The sequence below is a fragment of the Caretta caretta genome, chromosome 18 (genome assembly GCF_965140235.1).
Source record: "Caretta caretta isolate rCarCar2 chromosome 18, rCarCar1.hap1, whole genome shotgun sequence".
In the NCBI taxonomy this organism is placed as follows: Eukaryota; Metazoa; Chordata; order Testudines; family Cheloniidae; genus Caretta; species Caretta caretta.
In genome coordinates this window covers 6,727,585-6,740,906 of record NC_134223.1, presented here as the reverse complement: position 1 = coordinate 6,740,906, position 13,322 = coordinate 6,727,585, and the positions used below count along the sequence as shown (strand labels likewise).

At 46.6% G+C, this 13,322-nt stretch overlaps 1 protein-coding gene across 3 annotated transcripts in view; it reads left to right on the top strand.

Moving 5' to 3' along the window:
• ATP13A2 (ATPase cation transporting 13A2) overlaps positions 1–13,322 on the top strand; it is a 72,695-nt gene that overhangs the window by 45,241 nt on the left and 14,132 nt on the right. For all 3 annotated transcript variants that reach the window (XM_048824802.2, XM_048824804.2, XM_075121130.1), the window contains 4 exons: positions 162–272; positions 376–422; positions 1,442–1,630; positions 1,724–1,930. In XM_048824802.2, coding sequence (XP_048680759.2) covers positions 162–272; positions 376–422; positions 1,442–1,630; positions 1,724–1,930 — 554 coding nt within the window. The remainder of the gene's footprint in view (positions 1–161; positions 273–375; positions 423–1,441; positions 1,631–1,723; positions 1,931–13,322) is intronic.

Genomic DNA, 13,322 nt, shown 5'->3' with positions numbered 1-13,322 from the left:
GAAGAGCCTCTCTGCTCTGAGATGAGCTGTTATGTCAAAGGGAATCACAGGGCGGCTTCTTCAGTTCTCCCAAAGATCTATGGCTTTTAATGGCCACAATTCACAATGTGAGTTTCCAAGTCCCATAAGCATCTCTTTTCCTTGCCTCCTCTCTCCCGCAGGGTTCTGTACAGCCAAAGGGGACCTGATCAGCTCTATCCTCTATCCCAAGCCTGTGAGCTTCAGGTTCTACAGGGATGCGGTGAAGTTTGTCCTCTTCCTTGCAGTTCTGGGTACGTCTGAAAGCAGGCGGCCTTGCAAGCAGCAGTCGTCTGGTGCTGAGTGTCTTATTAACTGATGAATCCACTTTACAGCCGTCCCTTCTCTCTCTTGCAGCTCTTATCGGCGCCACATACAGCACTGTGATTTTGATTAAAAACCAGGTAAGTTGCCAGTGATGGGGAAATCTCTCTCCTCCCAGCCCTCTCCCTTCTGTGCCCCTCCGTTGATTTGGATCCAGGGCTTAGATCAGGAATGGTCCAGACAAGTTTGGCTCTGTTACAGATGCTGGCATGGGAGAAACCCTAGGCATTGCTCTGCCTCCAGTTTTCTCTAACAGCCAGCACTGCAGACTCCACCCGGGATCTGCTCTGGGTTCCTTCTGGCTCTCTCATCCCTCCTAGTAACAAACAGCCTGCAGATGAGTTGGCTGACACAGAATAAACCCCCCAGTTCAACTTTCCTGGGCCCTGCAGGGCTAATGGCAGACACAGCTTGTCTTTGTTGAGGAAGGAAGCAGAGGCAAGATGTTAAATTTAGAGACTGCAGGTGGGGGACCTGCAGAAATGCCTAGGTGCAAATCATCAGGTATTTGATCATCATTAGGGGGCTTGACAAAGCCCTGGCTGGAATGTTTTAGCTGGTGTTGGTCCTGCTTTGAGCAGGGGGTTGGACTAGATGACCTCCTGAGATCCCTTCCAACCCTGATTATTCTATGATCTCATTGCATTCTATGATCTCAATCCATATGCTTGCGAAAGTGCTGGGGAAAATCATGCTCTCCAAAAAGGGAGCTGTGGCGTCTGAAAACCTGGATCACATTCTAAGTTGTTTTTCCTTTCTGCTCTGTCTGGAGTTGTCAGGGGCATGGCAAGCTTGTGTGTGTCTCTGATAAGGAAAGATCTGGGAAATCCCAGGAGCTCTCAAACCCAGGTGAAGGCTGCTGGTGAAAAGCTGGTTTAGCTTTATTAAATACACCCATGCAGGGTATTGTGGGCGTTTGTGCTCCATGGTGCATCTGCTCCCGATGCTGCTCAGGTGACCCACGGATCTGGGTGCTGCACTGTGGGCTAGTGTGTCCTGCAGAACCCCCACTCCCGAAGATCCTACCCCCAATTTAAGCTGAGCTCTCGTGTTCTCTCTCCTCTCCCACCCCCCGTTCCTGGCTGTCGCTCCTGGACAGGTTCCTCTCCGGCAAATAATTATCCGTGCGCTGGATCTCATCACAGTCATCGTGCCCCCGGCTCTCCCTGCTGCGATGACCGTGGGCACAATCTACGCCCAGAACAGGCTGAAGAAACATGGCATCTTCTGCATCAGCCCTCCCCGGATCAACCTCTGCGGGAAAATCCGCCTGCTCTGCTTTGATAAGGTGAGTCCCTGGGCTCGTGCACCGGGGCTGCAGCTGGCTTGACAGCCTGCCAGCTTGTGGGCTGATCAAATTGTCTTCTCCCCCTTGCTGCAGACAGGGACCCTCACAGAGGAAGGCCTGGATGTCTGGGGCGTCGTTCCCGTGGAGAATAACTGCTTCCTGCCCATCACCCACGAGCCCCGCTGCTTGGCCGATGGCCCCTTGCTGTACTCGCTGGCCACCTGCCACGGTGTGTCTCTGCTGATGGAGCAGCCCGTAGGAGACCCCATGGACCTCAAGATGGTGGAATCCACCGGCTGGGTAAGAGGGAGAGGAATCAGGGTGTGAGCCAAAAGGCTTTGGACTGATTTTGGGTGTGCAGGGGGAAGTTTGGAAGCTTTCAGGGGAGTGTGTATTGGCTTGCGTCTTTGGGTGGTTTGCAGAAGTGGTGAGATAGCGGCTGGCCTTCTGTATCCCGCCGAGCCTTAGGGCCCTCCCTCCCCCCCCCCCCATTTGCTTCCTCTTTCCACCTCACCCAACTTCACAGGCTCTGCATCGCAGCCTTCATCCCTCTAGCCAAGAGAGACCAGAAGACACACCTTGGGAAGCCCATTTCTGCTGCAGAGAGGCTGCTGTTGAGGTATTGACTGAAAGAGAGAGCCACTAGTTGACTCTACTGGGGAATGTTCAAGAGACCAAATAACCAAGCTCAGCCAGATCTATTGTCTAAAGACAAAGCAATGCGGTACAGGAAAGAAAGAGAATTCTCAGTGTGGTCAGTTCAGCTTACACAGAAGGTGTGCTCCCCTTAAACTTGCCACCATAGCATGGCTGTTTACAAGTTACACAGTGCTGGTCAAGTTACTTAAAGTTTAACGAACCAGCTGGTGCCAGCTTTGTCTTTGATGCCTCCCTGTGCCTTCTCATCTCTTGCTTTGAATATTGAATTCCAAGCATTAGGGGGCTTGAAGATACTCCTTACAGCGTTCCTACATCTTACATGATTCCTTGTGCCGCGTTGTTCCTTTGTTCCAGATATTACTTTTTGGTACATGACGTGTAACTCTTGACCGTTTCTGTATTTGCCTATACCAAGTGCTTAGGTATACATGTCCCAGGCCATCTTGGGATGTATGTCTTAGCATAAGTGAGCAAGAATAAGCATAATCCAACTTAACATGATTGTCCGACACTTATATATCTCATGTTAATACCTTGCAAATAATACCTCGTAATGTGATGTGTGTATAACCCATATGCGTTGGCTAACCGTCCCCCACTTGACAGCGTAATAATTATATCAGGGTTACACCGTAGCCAAATTAATATATGAGGCAACGGTAAGAGGTTTCATGGCAGATTGACACTGTTTTAGCAAACTGCATAAGCAGCAGTATTAGTACAATTAAAATGAATACACCTTGTCGTAGACGCAAAACCTTCAACACAACTTCTGCCCAAGTGCGGGAAAGTAGTCCCGCCGGGTCACCTGCATGGATAAGGTTATCCAAGGTTTGGGCTGCTTTAAGAATGCCCGTGCTCATCTGAACCAAGTGGAGTATCTTTGTGTTCCGATAAGGTTTTAAAATGCAAAGTTAGGGGATCCCTATATACACTTAAAAACTGGCGCACACATATTTTTTACTTCATCCTGGTGCTGGGACTTACTTTGAACTGTGTATTTATTTTGTAAACCTGGGATGGGCATTAGTATTGTATGACACCGTACTGACCTACGTGGGGAGTAAAACAGAAGTTTTGAGTACAATTATAATTAGTAACTACGCAGTGCTGCCTATTCATATTCTAGGTCGGAGGTGGGCAAACTACGGCCTGTGGGCCACATCCGGCGGGCGGGATCGTCCTGCCCGGCCCCTGAGCTCCCGGCCCCTCCCCTGCAGCCACGCCGGCAGCGCTCTGGCCCGCCGCTCCTGTCGGGCAGCATGGCGGCGTGGCTGGCTCCGGCATGGTAAGGGAGCAGGGCGGTTGGACAAGGGACAGGGGGTCCCCAGGGGCAGTCAGGGGACAGGGAGCAGTTGGATGGGGCAGAGGTTCTGAGGGGGGGGGGGGCAGTCAGGGGACAGGGAGCAGGGGGAGTTGGATGAGGGTGAGGTCCGGGGGGCGGTTAGGGGGAGGGGTGTGGATAGGGGTTGGGGCACTCGGGACAGGGAGTAGGGGGGGTTGGATAGAGGGTGGGATCCTGGGGGGCAGTTAGGGGTGGGGAATCCTGGGAGGGGGCGGTCAGGGGACAAGGAGCGGCGGGGTTAGATGGGTCAGGGGTTCTGAGGGGGGCAGGAAGTGGGAGGGGGCGGATAGGGGGCGGGGGCCAGGCTGTTTGGGGAGGCACAGCCTTCCCTACCCGGCCCCCCATACAGTTGCGCAACCCCAGTGTGGCCCTTGGGCCAAAAAGTTTGCCCACCCCTGTTCTAGGTTACTCTTATTGCAGGTGATTGCCTCTTAGCCACTACTGTCTCATGCCATGGGAAGCTTGCTAGCTTTGCTTTCTCATTATACTGGTCCAGGCCTGCATGGCACACACTGAAGATGCAAAGTGAAAAAGAATTACATATGTATTGATATTCCTTAACAGAAAAACAGTGATTTTTCCCCCCTCCAGATTTGCATTGAAACGGGTAGCTGAGGTAGATCCATTTGTTCCTTGTAGATTCCTCTTTTTTTTTTTTTTTTTGGGTAACCTACTGAGTGCACAGTAGCCAAGTTATCGAATGTTTCAGTGTCAGTATCTAGTATTTGTAACAATACCGTAAAAGAAATATACGCAGAACCAGACACTGAGCAATATGGTTTTAGGATGCAGTGTCACTGACCCCAAAGTACAAATTGTGTGAAAGAGAATTTGTCTGCACAATTTAGTGCATTGCCAATTTATAATTGTTTTTTGTTCTACACAGAGCAATACCACCTTGCTAATTGCTTATCATTAATAAGTAGGGCCCTACCAAATTCACGGCCATGAAAAACGCATCACAGACCATGAAATCTGTCCTTTTGTGTGCTTTTACCCTATAGTATATCGATTTCAGGAGGGGAGACCAGCTTTTCTTAAACTGGGGGTCCTGACCCAAAAGGGAGTTGCAGGGGGTCGCAGCATTGCCACCCTGACTTCTGCACTGCCGCCTTCAGAGCTGGGCGGCTAGAGAGTGGCCGCTGTTGGCCAGGTGCCCAGCTCTGAAGGTAGCGCCCTGCCAGCAGCGCCGAAGTAAGGGTGGCAATACCAGACCATGCCACCCTTACTTCTGCGCTGCTGCCTTCAGAGCTGGGTGGCCGGACGGCGGCGGCTGCTGACTGAGGGCCCAGCTCTGCTGCTGACGGCGGCTCGGCCTGACGGCGCCTCGGCCCGCCCGGCTCTGAAGGCAGCGCCGTCGCCAGCAGCAGCGCAGGAGTAAGAGGAGAAGTACCACAACTCCCCCTCCTCCCCCCACAACTCCTTTTTGTGCCAGGACCCCTACAATCACAACACCGTGACTTTTCAGCTTTAAAGAGTTGAAATCATGACATTTATGATTTATTTTTTTTAAAACCTATGGCCACGAAATTGATCAAAATGGACTGAATTTTAGGCAGATTAAGCAGGTTTTCCTTTTGAATCTTATGGTAGTTAATGCATAACTCCCACAAGCAGCTCATTTAGTTTTTGGGTTTTTTTACCTACACAATTTTTCCTGATTATCTTACTATCCTTTGTGACTAATTCATAGATTTTTTTCTTGTTTGGTTAACCGGTTTAGCAGTGTTATGCCTCTTATATAGCACATCCCATGTTTATAATAGCTCGGTCCTCCGTGTCGCAAACGATTGGTTTAGAGACCGTTTCAGCTGCCCGATGTTCAAAATAGTTCATGACTTTTTTTTATTTTCTATAGCAGCCCTGTTCCAAATAGACATTTTAGATCCAAATAGTCCTGAAATACAATCAATAATTCCATCTCGTTTTTGGAGTTTCCTATTTGAAAGATGCCAGACTGTAGAACAGTCTTTTGCCCAGCTATTGAGTTTTATGCACAATCTTGATAAGACGCTATTATACTAATTAACAAAGACCACCCACAATGATACGTTTGCTTTTAAACAAAAAACAAATTTAGCTATATTCTAATGAGAGAGAGTCAAAACCACAAAGCTCATGCTCAAATAAATTGGTTAGTCTCTAAGGTGCCACAAGTCCTCCTTTTCTTTTTGCGAATACAGACTAACACGGCTGTTCCTCGAAAACCACAGGTGTATGCATAAACCCACTGTATTTAATAATATACAGTTTAAATAACAGTTAGCCCTGCCCGGACTAGTGGTCTCTTTAATGGTTCTATAGTTCGTTGCTTACACAGTTGTCCATAGATGGTAGGTTGAAGTGGTTTAAGAACTTAACATTATTAAGGCAATTCTAACCATCAGAGGAGTGAAGTTTTGGAATAGCCTTCCAAGGGAAGCAGTGAGGGCAAAAGACCTATCTGGCTTTAAGATTATCCTCGATAAGTTTATGGAGGAGATGGTATGATGGGATAACATGACTTGGGCAATTAATTGATTTTTAAATATTCATGGTAAATAGGCCCAATGGCCTGTCATAGGATGTTAGATGGGGTGGGATCTGAGTTACTACAGAAAATTCTTTCCTGGGTATCTGGCTGGTGATTCTTGCCCATATGCTCAGGGTTTAGCTGATCGCCATATTTGGGGTCGGGAAGGAATTTTCCTCCAGGGCAGATTGGAAGAGGCCCTGGAGGTTTTTTGCCTTCCTCTGTAGCATGGGGCACGGGTCACTTGCTGGAGGATTCTCTGCTCCTTGAAGTCTTTAACCACGATTTGAGGACTTCAATAGCTCAGACATAGGTGAGAGGTTTTTCGTAGGAGTGGGTGGGTGAGATTCTGTGGCCTGCGTCGTGCAGGAGGTCGGACTAGATGATCATAATGGTCCCTTCTGACCTTAATATCTATGAATCTATAAGTGTAGTTGGCCAATCTGTAATTTATAAAGCACTTTATCTTTTCTGTTTCTTTGGACGCCTGGGAGTTTCTTCCCTGTTCACTGATATATTCTTGTCTCTGGTTTGTGGGATTCATCTTTCAACTGCTTAAGTTGGCTAACTTGTTAAATTTCTCCACATTTCTTTTGTTTCCAGTAACCCAAATTTATACACAGATGAGCTCAGTTTATTTACCATGTAATAGGGATCAAGTCATTTATAACACAAGTTATGCTTTGCTACAGCATATGACAGAAGCATGACCTGGTTCTTTTTTTTTTTATTCCTTTGTTATATATAATTTATTTGTACTTCCTTAACATGGGCATTACTAGTTTTCCGTAATAAATATAGTACTTGACAGCTCAGTCTGATGCTCACTATCTTCTGTGAGAAGATGTATTGCTCTTCCTGCTGCCCCAAGCACTCTCTTTTAAGAAGAGAGTTAGCAATAGACTTTTTACCCAAGCTTTGGAAAGTTAATTTGCTTGTTGTAGCAATTAAACTTTCGGCCAATATTTGAAAGCACAAACTTTAATAATCAACACTTTTGTTAACAGAGCACAAAAGAAAATAGTGTAAAAACTAAAGCAAAGTGAAGTTTAAATGCAGATTTATTCGAACACATTGAGAGTAATGAACTTTTATGACATTTGCTGATGCTTGAGAGAGACCGACGGAACCCTGCTGCGGTTTATTTGATTAGCTATCATGTTTTGCAGTATAACCAGACATACTGTGTATATTTTTAAAAAAAAAATTAGCTATGACCTAGCTATAACTATATTTTAATAGTGATAAAGGCACAAACAGGTTTATAAAGCCTTTAAAAAGTTATGGTTTTATTAATATTTTTGCTTCAATATTGAGGTTCTCCCCTTCAGTTTTCTTTATTTTTTTTCTTTGAGCAAAAAAGTTTTGATTAATAATAAAAAAGAAACCTTTGTCTGCAATTGAATTGTTTAGTGGGGCAGAAATATATGTACATATGTTAATCACTGTCGCCTTTTAGAGCTTTGCAAAAAATTGAATTGGTATTGTGAGGAAATGGTTATAACCCAACCACTGGGTTAAAATACTGTGGGACCACTAATATATATTTGATAACGAGTGCAAATTTGATTTTTGTTGTAACAAAGTAAAATCAAAAAGTCGTATGGCACACGCACTGTGCATAAAAGATAGGACAAGCTTACGATTAAAGACGAGTGGTGTCAAAATTGTATTTATACTTCTACAAGCTAAGTCGTTAAGAACTTAACGTTAAGGCAATGTATTTTAGAAAACAAACATTAAAAGAATTAAATACGTAATATGGCAGGTTCTTTGTTTTGTTACCTTTTTATTTAAAACTACTTATAAGAATTGATAAAAATCCCTATGAAGTTATTTGCTTACGTCTGTGTATTAGTTTAATTAACTTAAGGCATTTTACGTTACTTTTACCTTAAGAATACTACTGTATAGGAATAAAAAAACCCACCATGTTTCATATATTAGTGGCTAGTTTTTAGAATTAGCATTTTTGTTTCTTGGCAACCATATCTTCGGGAAAGTTTGGAGTTCCTTTAGTTGTTGCATTCCTGAAGGGTTAAACCTATTAGTCTTGCTGGACTTATTTAAAGTAAAGTTTTTATTTGAAGTACTTTGATTATTTCTTTGTTGATATTTTTTTTCCGTTTCCACCATCTCTTTGTGCAGTGGGTGTTTCTGTAATAACTATAACCCTTAAAACAAAGGGGGAGGACAGAGATGGAAGAAGCAGCATAGGAAGGGAGGGAAGCATAAGCCAGTGGAGATTGATTAACTTTGTGAGGGCATTTGAAAGTACAGCACCAGCAAGCGTAGCAAACTGAGCTGAGTGAACAGTACAAGAGAAGAAAAGAAAGGGTGCGGGGGGGGCGGGACAGAGAAAGGACATAAAGGAAAAACCTGACCCAAATGTAAAAATGTTAGTGAAAGAAGGTTATGCCGTTAGCTCTGTAGCCAGTGACTTCACTTTATCATTCATTTATTGTGCGATGTTAGGATTAACTAACACGTCGTGTCCTATATAATCACTGTATGTGAAACAGATTTAAATTGTTGGATTAGAGCACTATAGGATTGATTAGTAGTTAGAAGGGAGAAGTATGCATTAGGTATCTAATTAAGGAGGGCTGAAATTTAAGGCCTACAGGCTGAGCCCTGTAAAATGCCAGCTTCGCCGTGCTAAGTCATAGGTTTAAGAAATGCTTGACATAAGTAAGTGACCAAAGAATGACCCTGATGCCACAAGATTACGGGAAACGAGGTGCCAATGGGTGGAACTGCAAAAAATTATCAGTAATTTTTTTTGCTTACAAGATACCCAGTAGTTATATTTTTCTAACACACGCCCTGGATTGGGTTCCCGGACTGGGGGTCGGGACCCCTCAGGGGGTCGCGAGGTTATTACCTGGGGAGTCGCGAGCCGGCAGCCTCCACCCCAAACCCCTTGCCTCCCGCATTTATAATGGTGTTAAATATATAAAAATAAGGGGGGTTGCACTCAGAGGCTTTCTGTGTGAAAGGGGTCACCAGGACAAAAGTCTGAGAACCCCTGCTCTCATCGCAGGGTGCACTGTGTGTGTAAATGCTAATGAGGTGTAGTTAGAATCACGTTATAAAAAGAGGGTGCCCAGATTGGGTAAAATGAGTTCCCTACGGGAAAACTCCAGCAGGAACCATCCCTCTACTGAGGCTCAATGGGCAAGGCAGCCATCAGAGTTTAAGAGTATCATTAAGGATGTGAGTCCTGTATAATTATATTTGTAGCTCGTGCATTGGTCTTTATAGGATTTCTATACGCTTGGATAATTATAAGCGTAATTGTAACGTTAATAACGTTGATAAAACAGACTAGACCTTGTACTTGTGAATGTCTGTGTGGTGGTCACTATCCTTGATCTTTGTGATCCTAGAGACTATAATCTGAAGCAAGTCGCAGAGGTGACTTCGTTCTTTTGAGCTTGAAACTGTAGTGACCAGAGCCGAACCTGCAGTGGTGTCTTACCACTTTACTACATTCACTTTAAATCAAATAAAAAGTTACAGCTCTGAGAAGGGAGTGGGGTCTGGTGGGTTAGAGCGGGAGGGGGGGCTGGGAGCCAGGACACCTGCGTTTTATCCCCACTCTGGGAGGAGAGTGAGCACTGCTACTGTCCCTGCACAACCTGAATTTGTTCCCCAAGTCTCTGTTGCTTGTGCCTGCACTCTTAATGCTCTTTCTTGCTGCAATTAACTGTTTCTGGGCCACTTAGTACAAGTTTTAAGGCTTTTTAACCTGTCTTTGCCAGCCTAACTTCTATCCCTCTTGTTGGCTGTACCTTACCTGACAATCTCCTGGTCTTCCCTTCACTTCTTGTAAACTGTAAGAAGGTACAACTGCATTACAGTTGCTGATATTGTCCGTTTGCTGTTTTAATTTCCTCCTTTGATCTCATTCTAGCTTTAACCTCCTTTTAGTCCTTTGACTTGTTTCCTTCTTTGTTTAACTTTCATTTCACAAAAAGGTTTCAGAGTAACAGCCGTGTTAGTCTGTATTCGCAAAAAGTTAGTCTGTATTCCCAAACCAGTTTGTGGGGGGGGGGGAGAAAACCTGGATTTGTGCTGGAAATGGCCCAACTTGATTATCATACACATTGTAAGGAGAGCGATCACTTTAGATAAGCTATTAGCAGCAGGAGAGTGGGGTGGGAGGAGGTATTTTTTCATGCTTTGTGTGTATATAAAAAGATCTTCTACACTTTCCACAGTATGCATCCGATGAAGTGAGCTGTAGCTCACGAAAGCTTACGCTCAAATAAATTGGTTAGTCTCTAAGGTGCCACAAGTACTCCTTTTCATTTCACAGAAAGAATCCCAGGGTTGTGACCCGCGTGGCTGAACCAGCCCCATAATTAGTTACATGTTTTCATACAAAAGATTCTAGAGCTCTTTTATGATGGTTTTTGGCCATCATTACTGCTAATTCTCGGGTTTTGGCATTTTGCTGTTTTAACGTTTGTATCTGGGCATTCAGCCCAGAAAAAGATTGCCTTGTAATTAGTCTTTCTGTATTCTTAAAGTATGACTTTATGCCCAGAAAAATAGTTTGCTTTTATTAGTTTAACTGGTTATTTAAGGTGTTGTGCCAATTTAACACTTATTATAAACCCTCCTTACCCCCCCCCCAAACGGGCTAGCCTGCTGCACGTGTAGTTAGGACTGCTAGCCCCCAAAATCCAACCACTATGAGATTGCTATCCTGAATCCAAATGGCCCATTGCCCCATGCCAAATTGGTTTAGCAAACGGCTCCTGCCTGGCTCACCAACTATTCACTGAAAGGTGTAACCAACTAATTGGCTACACTTGTGGTTCAATATTAATAATGTTCAAGAGACCCAATAAATCTGGCTGAGCTTGGTTATTGTCCAAAGACAAAGTAATATGGTACAGAAAAGAAAGAGTTAATACATCACCAGTTCTTCCCAGGAAGTGAATTCTGGCTTCATGTTCAGTTCACCTTATGCAGAAGAGGTGCTTCCCAAATGCCCACTTAAACTAGCCATCGTTTATAGCATGGGTGTTTACAAGTTACACAGCACTGTTCATATCACTTAAACTTCATGTTGAACTAGCCAGCTGGTACCAGCTTTGTTTGGTGCCTCCCTGTATCTTCCCATCTCTCATTTTGAATAATAAAGGCCAGGCATTACAGGGTTTAAAGATACTCCCTAAAGCAGGGGCGGGCAAACTTATTGGCCTGAGGGCCGCATCGGGTTTCTGAAATTGTATGGAGGGCCAGTTAGGGGAGGCTGTGCCTTTCCAAACAGCCAGGCATGGCTCGGTCCCTGCCCCTTATCCAATGCCTCCTCCCCTCCACCGCTTCTCACCCCCTGACCGCCCCCGGACCTCCCGCCCCTAACTGCCCCCGCCGCCCCAGCCAACTCCCCTCTCCTTCCTGACTGCCCCCCCAGGACCCCTGCCCCATCCAACCGCCCCTTCTCCTTGACTAACCCCACCACCCCATCCAACCGCCCCCGGACCACCCGCCCCTAACTGCCCCCCGCCGCCCCAGCCAACTCCCCTCTCCTTCCTGACTGCCCCCCCAGGACCCCTGCCCCATCCAACCACCCCTTCTCCTCGACTGACCCCGCCACCCCATCCAACCCCCCCCTCTTTCCTGATTGTCCCCCCGGGATCCCTGCCCCCATTCAACCCTGCTCCCCGCCCTCTGACCGCCCCAACCCCTATCCATATCCCCGCCCCCGGACCACCACCCCCGAACTCCCCTGCCCTCTCTCCAACCCCCCCGCTCCTTGCCTCCTTACTGCGCTGCCTGGAGCACCAGTGGCTGGCGGCACTACAGCTGAACCGCCCGGCTGGAGCCAGCCGTACAGCGCGGAGCGCCGGGTCAGGCCGGGCTCTGCAGCTACGCTGCTCCGGGAGCTCGCAGCCCCCCCCGCCCGCCCGGAGGGTTGCAACGGCGGTGCAGTGAGCTGAGGCTGCGGTGGGAGGGGGAACAGCAGGGGAGGGGCTGGGGGCGAGCAACCTGGGCCAGGAGCTAAGGGGCCGGACAGGACGGTCCCACGGGCCATAGTTTGCCCACCTCTGCCCTAAAGCGTTCCTACATCTTACACTATTTCCTTGCACCGCATTGTACTTTTGTTCCAGATATTGCATGTTAGTACATGATGCTCGTCCATCTAACTCTTAACAGTTTCTGTATTTGCCTATGCCAAGTGCTAAGCTGTACTTGTCCCAGGGCATTGTGGGGTATACGCCTTAGCACAAGTGAGCAGGAATAAGCATAATTCATAAGGAAGTGTTGTTTGCTACTTCTCATAGCACAAGAACTAGGGGTCACCAAATGAAATTAATAGGCAGCAGGTTTAAAACAAACAAAAGGAAGTATTTCTTCACACAACGCAGTCAACCTGTGGAACTTCTTGCCAGAGGATGATGTGAAGGCCAAGACCATAACAGGGTTAAAAAAAGAACTAGATAAATTCATGGAGGATAGTCCATCAATGGCTATTAGGCAGGATGGGCAGGGATGGGGTCCCTCGTCTCTGTTTGCCAGAAGCTGGGAATGGGTGACGGGGATGGATCCCTTGATGATGACCTGTTCTGTTCATTCCCTCTGGGGCACCTGGCATTGGTCACTGTCAGAGGACAGGACACTGGGCTAGATGGTCTGACCCAGTTGGGCCATTCTTATGTTCTTATAATTCATACCCAACACAGACACACTATTAATACCATGAGCATAATACCTATTAATGTGGTGTGTGTTTGTGTGTAATCTGTATGCACTGGCTCCAGGGCATTTTCCCTCACCCCCACTTTTGCTCTCAAAGTGCAGGACTCTAGCACTGAATCTCAGGCCTCCTGTGTAGCAAAGCGAGAGGTCCTTGGATGGCCTCGCTCTCCATGTTTGTTTGCTGCCCACCTCACCTGGGAACTGTTCAGGGCATCCACTGGCCTGAAGGGAGAGATGGAGACATTGGGGCAAAGAAGTGTTTGCCACCAGCTTGGTTTGTAGCTGAAAGCACTTTGCCTCACATGAATTGTCTGTGCATTGAAAGGTCTGGAGTGTGTCCAGCCCATGTGACTTAGTTCAGAGGGACGTGATCGTTCCCCTCTATTCGACATTGGTGAGGCCTCATCTGGAGTACTGTGTCCAGTTTGGGCCCCACACTACAAGAAGGATGTGGAAAAATT